This window comes from Drosophila mauritiana, chromosome 3R (genome assembly GCF_004382145.1).
Source record: "Drosophila mauritiana strain mau12 chromosome 3R, ASM438214v1, whole genome shotgun sequence".
In the NCBI taxonomy this organism is placed as follows: domain Eukaryota; kingdom Metazoa; phylum Arthropoda; class Insecta; order Diptera; family Drosophilidae; genus Drosophila; species Drosophila mauritiana.
This window is the reverse complement of record NC_046670.1, coordinates 10,757,205-10,768,032: the sequence shown is the minus strand read 5'-3', so window position 1 is coordinate 10,768,032 and position 10,828 is coordinate 10,757,205. Positions and strand designations below refer to the sequence as shown.

Below are 10,828 nucleotides of genomic sequence, written 5' to 3'. Positions count from 1 at the left end.
CAACAACGCGCGCATGTGGCAGAGTTGCCAAAGCGCAGAGAGTTTTCCAGGCGCGGCGACGGCAACCCTGGCCACCCGGCTGTCGAGTGTGTTGGCCAGGCCGAAAGCGTTCAGTACGAACTCTGCACTTCGCACAACAAGACGCCAAGCGACCAGCGACGACGACGCCAAAGGCGCTCGGCCAAAGCCACAGAGCCCGAGCAAAAACTACGTAAATTTTCCACAGCGATTTTCCCCATTTTCCCAGTCGAACAACAGCGCCAAAAACAAAAACATCGGACCAGCGGTCTGCGTGTGTGTTTGTGCCAGAGCGTGTGTGTTTTGTGTGTGCTATATAGTGAATCGTTCTTGGCCCGGCGATCGAGTTCCCCATCACCCCCAAACCCGCAAACATGTGGAGCTGGGGCTAAGGAACACCACGGAACCCAAAACAACCAGCGACTCAGAAAAAGGCGCCAAACTTAAATAACCGCCAGCCGAGATTACCTCCTCAAGACTTCGCAGGAAACCATGAAAATGTGGACGGAATCCAATGTGAGTAGATCGTGATAAGGGCATACTATGGCACACTCTATAAGTACAGACCTTGATCTTGTCCAATGATATTGGCCATCGATTGGTTATTGTCATCGTCTTTGTTCTAGCTCTAGATGGACTACACTTGAATCTAAATTGAAATGATGAAATTTTGATCAGAAAATACTATTTCAATTTCAATTGGACGATGTGATATCTGAGCTGAACTTACTACATATAATATCTAATAATGGTATATATTAAATGTATAGTGATCATTCGTATTTTAATACATTCATTCGTAATTTAAAGCTATGCAATCTATGTCTCAGAAAATATACATTTCTTAAAAATATTATGAATAACCAATGTTTTTAGAATTGATTATCATTCATATGGTATGGTATCACCTTATTATTAACATTCAGTTTCCCTACATTTATTGGATCTATGCTATCACATATGGTTTATTGCCGTGTATGATATGATTGCATATGAGTACACATGTGAGGTGCATTCGCTATCTTTGTTTTGATTCTTGAGTTTCTTCTATCGGCATTTACGCTTTATGCGCTTGTTTCCTTTGCCGTTTACCGGCGAATCCAATTGAAAAGTCATTTGGCTACGGCCGGGAAATGTTCAATGGATTGGCGTGGGGTGGCACGATTGGGGAGCATCGGGGGGTCAAGGATGGGGCCTCCAGCGGAGCAGCACGCACATCCATGTGGGGCATTTGTAGTAGGCACGCACAGCACGCGTCGTCAGCTAGCCATTTGCTCGATTCCCTCGAATCCCCCGATTCTCGATGCCCGATTCCGATTCAGATACGATTTCCATTCCCAAGTTGAGGTCTTTCCCGACAAGCCCCCATCGCAATCGAAGCCAAGTAAACAAAAGCCAACAACATCAAGGTTTTTTCTCCCTCTTTGTTTTCTTTCTTTATTTCTACCGCTTGCAGCAATTAAATGAAAGTTTTTGTGATGATGGATGATGAAAGGGGGGCGGTGGGTGGTGCGGACGTGATGGTGAGGCGTAGAAGCCGGCGAGCAAAACAAAAACGGCAAAAATGTCATACACGTCGAGGGGGTGGCAATCGCATGGGGCGGTGCGATTGGTTTGGGGCATGTAAAGTGCATTGGCATTTAAGATTCTTTGCAGGCTTCACTTCCAAGTTCCCCAACAAATAAAACCCGAGGAGGAAATACATTTTTGAAATAAACTTGACCCACAATTGGACAAAGTGTTCGATGCAAGATATGTAGATATGCTGTCTTTGAGTAAAATGTTTGCTACCAGGAATTTGTCAGGTAGCATTTTATTTAAAAATATTTTGTTCGTTATCGTTTTGCAAAGTTAAAAGTTTATTTAATAGTTTTTAATATGACTTCAACTTCAACAAGGTTTACATTCTGCTATGGGGTTTCGGTAATGTTTCAAATGTGTAATGTTTCAATTTTTTATTTGAGGTGTTTAGTTAATAGAACTGTTAAGGGAAATGAAGTATATTGTTGTTGCTGTTGTTAAAAAGTCAACGGATTCGACCGCTCCACATAAATGATTAACAAGGGCAAAGGTCGTAAAACGGAAAATCAACAATAAATACACGTACCAGTCCCCTCTTACCAATTTACGCACACACACACACCGCAATGGAATCCACTTGTCCTTGACACAGTGACGTACCAAAGTCCGAACGTTGTATAATAATAGCATCATGACTTGCGCTTGTTCCGCTTCTTTCTGGGGGATGGCAGTGGGCGTGGCACCCCGGCAACTCATTTTCATTATCGGTCCCATGCAAATGCCCGTCGCATACCTTAGGTCAGTTTCCGTATCATAAAAAAGCCCGGATACGAAACACATTCACGGGGAGAGGGGCAGCAGCCGGCGGCGGACGAACCCTTTTTTCCGGGCTATAAATACAGGCAAAAATCTCTAACTCGAACCGCAAACATGTTGTGAATGAACAATTGCCGCCATTGGGAATTCAAGTTCTACATTTTATTTGGCGCATTTAAAGAGGTTCTAATTGTTTTTATATTCGTATTTTATTTAAAGGTGTCACTTCTAAATTGAAAATATTTGAAACTGATTATATGAGTGGCATAAAATCTTAAAAACTTGTAATCTTTTATGCACTGTGCATAAAATTATTTTATTAATATTTTTTAAAGCAATTTTAATATTATCGTTAACATCATCGTTTGTAAATAGATGTTTTTAAAACGTACCTATTCGCATTATTAACGCGGAGTAATGAACTTCTGTATGTCGGAGTGGTATTTTTGCACAATTAATGCGGACAATTCCATCTAGTGATGTTTGACTGTATAACGGCTTTATGCGTATTTACCATTACGCTTTCAATGGGCAATAATAATGGACAGTGTGCTGCCTCTAGTCTTCTTCTTCTCGCTCTTTGCGGCCATAATTTATTGGCCACTTGTTTCTAAGCGACGGCAGAGCAACCTGCTGTCATGAATGAACGCAGAATGAGTTGTTGGAGGGGGAGGAGGCGGAGGACGAGGATGGGAGGGTGAGTGACTGGCTGAAAGAGTGAGTGAATGCCACTCGCTAATAAGCATCAAGAGCAGACACAAAAGGGCAAAAGCAAAAGCAACAGCAAAAGCAAGAGTCAACAATAACCAGTGCAGGAGTGAGAGAGAGGGAGGTAGTAGGCCGGCAGCACGTGCTAAGCACATTTAACGACAACTACAACAACAAAGAGCGGCCACAAAAACGATTAAATTAAAAACCAAAACAAACTAAAGAAACGGCGCAGCGCAGCTCTGCCAGCGGCACAGTCGCAGTCGACGTCAACGTCGACGCCAACGCCAGCGGCAGCGGCGCAAGGAGAGAGATACAAAAACAATGTTGACTACACACACAAAGGCACACACCAAAATAAAAGGAAAACAATAAAAAACGGCAACGACGAAAGCAGCGCGCATAATAAACGTCAATTTAAAAATGCTAAAAGCTCGCGACGTCTACTGCGACGGCGACAATAATAATAATAATAAGAAAGAAAAGAAAAATCCAAGGGAAACGCCGAAAGTTAAGAAGTAAACACAACCACTCACATACACTGACACACAGGCAGAGAGCAATAAAAATAACCCTTTTTCCGGTTTTGTTTTGCTTTGCAGTTTCTAATCAAGAGGAAATACATGAAAGCTAACCAAATGCCGCTACTTTTTTCTTGGTTTGGGGCGGTGAGATTTCTTTTTGGCATTTAGCATAGTGAAAACACCGCAATCCTTTTTATGTTGTGCGAAACAGTGACACAAAGCGGGAAACAGAAAACAAATTGACAGACTTATCAAGGGTTGAGCATATTTACGGATTCATTTCATTACGTGTTCATTTCGTGAGTGGAAAAAAGATAAGTGATTCGGTGATAAATAGTGAATAAGAATTAGGAATTATAAGAGACTAACTAAATAACACTAAATAGTACTGAAATAAGTTAACATTGCTAGTAATAATTAAGAATGTATTGAAATCAATGATTACCTTATCTTAACACAATCCTAGATATTATATCTATAGATATGTATCTTAAGATATGAATAGCAAAACATTTTCGAGATTATCAAGGGGGAAGCCCGACAACGCTTCATAGTAAAAAGCATTAACGATTAGATCAGCTGTCCGTGGCATTCATTGAGCAATTTTTCAAAGCCAAATATTTACTACGAGTTCACACATACCAGTCGGCACGCGAGAATTCACTCACTATCAACCCACGCCGATTATTCAGTGGCTATAAAAACAATAAAAATCATCTCTCAGCCATTTACATAACGATCAAAACAAAAGCACCGCGGCACGGCCACCAGCTGATTGGGGTAGGGTCGAAGTCGGATTCACTCACAATCGCATAGACACTCGCGTTCGATGCCGGGTGTCATAAATAATTTCGATTTGACTTATATTATTAGCTAAATAAATATGAATGAAAAAAAAGCGGACAGCTCAGCAGAGCAGAGCAGTAAAAAGAAGGCAGACGACGGAGGCAAACAAGCCAGAAAGAGGCATGAAATTGAATGACTGAGTGAATTGGAAGACAAAGCGGCGCCGCCGTCGACTGCGCTGCTTAGCGTGAGAAAACCCATTCAAATTGTCAAACACAAATGTCTACGTAATGATCGGCCCCTAATAAATGACAATCGAATGGGAATGAATGAACGAAACCGGCGAGCAATGACGAACGAGAGCGAAAGTGCGATTCCAATAACGACGAGACCAAATGCGGATCGCATGGGGAATACAAATGGGTCAGTGGAAAGAAGTCGTGTCAAGATACCAGATACTCAAAACAATTGGTTTTCAGAAATATCAGATGGTCAAAAAAGGTTTCGAATACATTTGTTTGTGTACCTAATCCATATAAAAGCATATTCTTTGAGCTAAGCACACCACTCAGCTTCATAGACACAACTACATTTCGATTAATTAAGCATGTTCCCATAGATTCATAGATTCATATAATAAACTCTTACGTTGTTCGTTACTTGAAACTCATCTGCCTAGTAGTTGATAAGAACTTAATAACGAGCGATTACCGTAACACTAGCTGCATAATTAGCCGGCTGTTAATCAACTGCCGAAGCTCAGCTAATGTGGATGCCTCTTTGCGTCACAAAAACTACATAAACAATGTGCAGCAGCACATCAGACGGCCCAAGTCTGAGTTGACAAGTACACAGAGTCATCCAAACTGTTCCCCTCTTCGAGGATTGGGGGCTGGCGCTCTTTAGCCAAGTGCAATGGCAGCGGCAAAGGCAAAAACAACGAGACTTGTTCCCCCATGCCACCAGAAAACCCCGCCCCCTGCGGACCGACAACCCAACCCTTTGGCAGCACGAAGTGGCGTATCAAAACAAAAAAGGCGACGACAGCGATTCACGTTCTGAGCACAATTAATAAATTATAGACGGCAGAGGAAATGGCGGAGACCAAAAGGCAAGAGCTGCGCTGCGGCAGAGGACCAGTGGTGGGGGATGGGGGTCGAGTCACGTGTAGAGCGGCGAACCAAGTGATCAAAACAAAAACCGACAAAAAACGAATTTATCATTACAACAAGCAATAAAATTAATCAGCAATTCAAAAACTGCAAGTGGCTCGGCTCTTTTTGTTGTTATGTGTGTGTGTGACTGTTGTTGCTTGCCGTCTGAGTTGTTGCGGTTCGTTTAATAACCCGAAAATAATCGCGGGCGAGCGACAGAGATGCCAATAGTTGGCTCGAAGGAGAGGGAGAGACAGCAACGGCAGAGAAACAGATGAAGTAGAACAGAGTCGTCGTCGTCGGCGTCATTAAAACAACATAAAAAGTAATAAATAAATATGAGTACGGACGAGAATGTGTGTGTGTGTGTGAGTGACAGGGAGAACGAACGACCTTCAACTTCCTACCCTCTCACCCCTGCTGACGACATAGACAGATAAACGGCACAGTGGTCGCTCGCAAATTAGAAGCTCGAATGTTTTTATTTGGCCAAAACTTCTGGCATGCGAAGGTCTTCTCTCGACTTCGTCAAACTCGTTTGAACCGCGAAAGTTAAGTTATTGCTGGGGGACTTCCCCTAAAATATAACTAATTTGTGTATAAATAAATATTGCACCTTACTGCCATAAATACCCATCATCGTTTTATATAAGTAACTCGTGATGCAGACCTTTTACAGGAACTAGAGGAGCAAAACTAGGCTCCATAATTCGCTTGAGCTCTAGTTTTCGAGTATCCACTGTAGCTTAGGTGACATGTGAGGTGGCGCTACCTGTCCGCCTGTCTGCTGTCAAGCGCTGACATTGATAGCTTTAACTGTAAACGCCGAGCTGCAAGTCGAAGAGCTGTGACAGAGCGAGCTGGATAGACATTTCTTCACACAAGCGTATGTACATTCGTATGTAGACGGATGGCACTAGCCAGCAAGTCAGAGAGGGATGGCGGGCAATCGGCATAAATTAAAGGCGAATGCAACATGTGAGTCTGCCCAGTCGCAGTCTCAGATTTTTGGCTGCTCTGCGGCGCTGCCAAGTGTTTTGCATATATGCAAATCGCCCGCACACAATCCACGGCCGACCAAAACACACTCACACACACACAAGCGTTTCGGGAATGGGGCAAATGCACCTTGCAACGTCGCGAATTCGAACTTGTTTGGAGTCGCCTCGAAGAGAGCGCTCTCGTCAGTCGCCGAAGAACTTCAAAGCCAGCAGCATGTTGCATGCCATAAGCAGAAAAACAAAAAATAAACGTAATAAAAACTGAACAACTGAACAACAACCGCAGCGGCAACGCAGTCAGCATTCAGCTTGCAGCATCCACAATCCCTGGCAGCGGCAAATTAAACTAATAAGCGTAAAAGGAACAGCGAACCGATTGCAGCGCTGCAACTGCGACGCTGACGCCGGCAGCGCTGCTGGAGCAAAACTCTTGGACTGTCGAAATCCATTATAACCCCAATCGGCAATCGCATTTCTTCCTTCGAGTGGCGCGGTCGTGGAGCTCCAATCGTGTGGCCCACACCCTCTCTATTTCACAATTCCCCTACATATTGCCAGCTGCACTCGAAGAAAAGTTTGAAGTACCACAAACATATGGGGAAACTATGATCTGTAGTTTGTTTACTATATTTCTTAACAATCTATATTTAATGTATGATTTTTATGAAAACTTAGTATAATACATACAGTAATTAATTAATTATAAAATGTAGGTTATACTTAGAAAATAATTGTTAGTACTACAAAAGTACCTAGTTTTGTAAATATCTCTAACAAGCAGTTGTTATAAGATACACATTTCCAGTGGGAAAAATCATAAAACTGAAGTTGCATTGATACCCTAAGCGTCCCCTCACGGCAGCAATAACCGAAGCGAACTGAACTGAACGTAACCAGCTTTTGGCCCTGGCCAAAACTCTAATCCGACAGGGACAACTCGGACGGGGCTTGGGAATTGGCAGGGCTAGGAGAGATTGGTCAGGGAAACGGGAAGCAGGATGCCAAGGGCCCAGTGGAAACGGGTGGGGCAGACGAATCATGCTAGGTGGGTGGCTGCAATGCAAGCTTTCGGAAATTGAAACTGGCATTAGAAGAGTGGCTATGAAAACCAGCATTTGTAGAACAAACTGAATACTAAGAAGCTTAAACACACCAGTTACAGTACCCAGAAGATCAGACGATTCAATGCATTTCTAGTAGAGCCAATGCAGATAGAAATTCTAATTTAAATATTAGTTAATTTTCGTATTTTCATTAAGGTTGTCAGTTTGTTTTAAGTATATAAAAATCAATGTTCATTCAATACATTCAGCAAGAGATACTCATATCTAACTACTTAGTATTTTCCATACTCTACCTTAGGATATGTTATTCACCAAGAACACTTAGCCCGAAGTCAGAAAATTTCGAACAGCTTGGTATGAATACAAAGATCTATTCTCGTGATTTCCAAACCGGTGACCCAGAAACCAAATGAAAGAACACTTCATAAAGGAACGAATGCGGCGCCAATCAGCCAATAGGAAACCCCAAGATTAGCAATTTCAGGCCATCTCGATTCCTGGCTGTGCACCTGATCTCAGTTATCAATGGTATTCAGCCCCCGGAGTGGAGATCATATACATAAACGTATACCCATGGTACCGATCATTTCGACAGTCGCAATTCCTCGCCAGCGGTCGGGCAAAAATAGCCAGCGCCTCCGAACACAAACATTAATAATGCCTCTGTTGTTGTTTGGATAAGTTTTACTCAATCGCATCGCAGCGAGTCATCATCATCATCATCCAGTCAGTCCATTCCGCGGTCTGCAAAGGCGAGGCGATGGCGATGGCGATGGCGATGGTGAGAGCAAGCAGGTCTCCAAAAATAATGCCAACAACAGTGCGACGAACACAAGGCCAACAGCTGGTCGCTCGTCTTTGGACCCGAATCCGCATCTCTGAATCTGAATCTGCGTCTTCATCGACACCAGCATCCAACATCGCCGTGGCTGTCGCCTCCGTCCCCCCTTTTTCAATTCCCGTCTACGTCCCTGGCTGGCGTCGCATCCATTCCGTTCGCTCTGTTTCGGCTCGTCGTTCCACATTCACATCGACATCCACACAGAGCAACATATCCACACTAAAATCCGCCGAAACCTGCAGCACTGTTTTACCCTAACCCGTGGAACGGGGTTCTTATTTTGCTAAATATTTTGCAAAGTAGCTTTAATTTCTAAGATAGCTGTTATAGGAGCTTGATACCTTTTCCAAATCTTAATACCTGAGAACTTTTCAGCTATATATAGAATTAATTGATGGAATTGGTATTTCATGCTGCAATATGCACAGAATCGCAGTTATATGAACTAAATATATATTCGTATATAATGAGTTAATAATACTTATACTAAGATCACACAATCAGGAACACAAACGCGGCTTTGCAAGGGTATTTAAAGCTTCGGTTGCAAAATTTAAACCTCCTTTGTGCGCTGATATTTCAAGTAACTAGCACATGCAACAACAACATCAGTTCAGCAGCACCAGCACCGAACATGTTCAAAGTTTCTCGGATGCGACGGCGACAACCAGCACAAGCAACAAAAACAACAACCAAGAGCCGCCTCCGCCGCACACTCGCATAAAATTTTAATACAAAAATGCTGCCAAACATTTGCCCACCCCCGCAGTAGCAGCACAGGCGGCAGAGCCAGTGGCAGCAGCAGAGACCATTACGCAGGGGCCTCTTTCTTGCGCTCCCCCATTCTCTTCGACCCGGCACTCAACTCAACTCAACTCAGCTCAACTCGCCGTTCAGCAATTTCATTTCAACATGCTTCTAACAGAGCTCGAGCTCGAGCACAGCCAACAGATCTTGGTTCGCTTTAGCAAAAGCATCTTAAATTTTTCTGTTCAACCGTGCCACCCCCCACCAACCGCCACCATCCACCGTCGGTCGGTCCCGTCGACCCCGTACTTTATAGTCGTACTTTGTTGGTTTTCTACCCACAAGTCTTTCTCTTTTTCGTTGTCGCTGTAGCTCTGTAGCCAGAAGAAGAAGAAGAAACAGAAGCACAGGCCGGGGCAAAAAACCGAGGGAAAAAGAATTTTTTTTATAGGTATTATTTCGTTCCCACATACGACGCGCCGAGGCGAACGACGGTCGGTCGGATGGTTTGTTGGTTGGTTGGACGTTTAGTCCCACAGTCGTCGGTCGGATGGGACGATGGGACTATTCGACGGTCGAAATGAACGAAACGAGAATGAGTGTGGGATGAGAGGCAATGAACGGTCGAGGGAGGGAAAGGAAGGGGAACGGCAGAGGCCGTGACAGCGTCATCGCATGTATGTACATATAAAACCCGATACTACGTCAGCCAGAGTTGCCAGGGTAGCTGGGCAAGCTAAATACGTTTCCCGGAGGAAAAGTTGCAGGATTGTAATACTGCATAAGTTAAATATTTATTTTTTATTTTGTGACCATTTTTATATGCATCCAAGTTTGAGATCAAATAGGCACAAATATACTATAGCCATCTACATAATATCTGATCTTAAATTTGTAGTGCTATAAAATGCATACTTTTAGATCTGCCCTAGCAGTTTCAATTTGTTTTTTAACATATTACTTATTGGTATTACTTAAAATATAAGCCCAGCTAAACTATGATTTCAAGGAACTCGTTATATTGCTCGCAATCTGCTCTATGGGACCCCGTTGCGAGGGTTCAATGCCGTTTCGTATGGCCAACCGCCTGGCAACCCTGTGCACTTGTGTTGCTGCTTTAGCTGCTGCTGCCTCTGCTGATGTTATGCCGCCTGTCTGCCAACCAGCCTGCAATGTCCCGCTACCCGCTCACCGTTCCTGCACCACGTCCGCCCCCGCCACGGCCCCATGCCATCGACTGTACGGCCATCAAGCCATTTGCCTCTGACAGCGCACACGATGCGCCGCACAAATATCGCCGAGCAGCCAGCGCACATACAATCCGACGTTGTATGTACGGGCTATATATTTTTGTAGGTTATGTGTATATAGCTGGCGGTCGGTGGAGCGGTGGAGCATTGCGATTGTGGGAGAGAACGAACGAAACACCGAACGAACGAACTTCGTCGTCGCAACGAAAACGAGCTTTGCTCTGCAGCCCTCTCTCTCTCTCTTGCTCTTACGCTATGTATGAGGCGTCAGTGTGTGGGGGAGTGTATAAATACAGTGAGTACTGTTGAGTAAAGAAAAGTTTCTGTAAGATATATCTGAAGGAATTATTTTATTCTAATTATTATTCTTGTTCTTGAAAATAGATTAATGTTTAATT

General features: G+C 43.6%; 1 protein-coding gene across 1 annotated transcript in view; it reads left to right on the top strand.

The window, feature by feature from the left end:
• Positions 1-299: 299 nt before the first annotated feature.
• LOC117145974 overlaps positions 300-10,828 on the top strand; it is a 33,376-nt gene continuing 22,847 nt past the window's right edge. Inside the window, exon 1 of the mRNA XM_033311879.1 lies at positions 300-534. Coding sequence (XP_033167770.1) covers positions 511-534 — 24 coding nt within the window. The 5' untranslated portion in view covers positions 300-510. The remainder of the gene's footprint in view (positions 535-10,828) is intronic.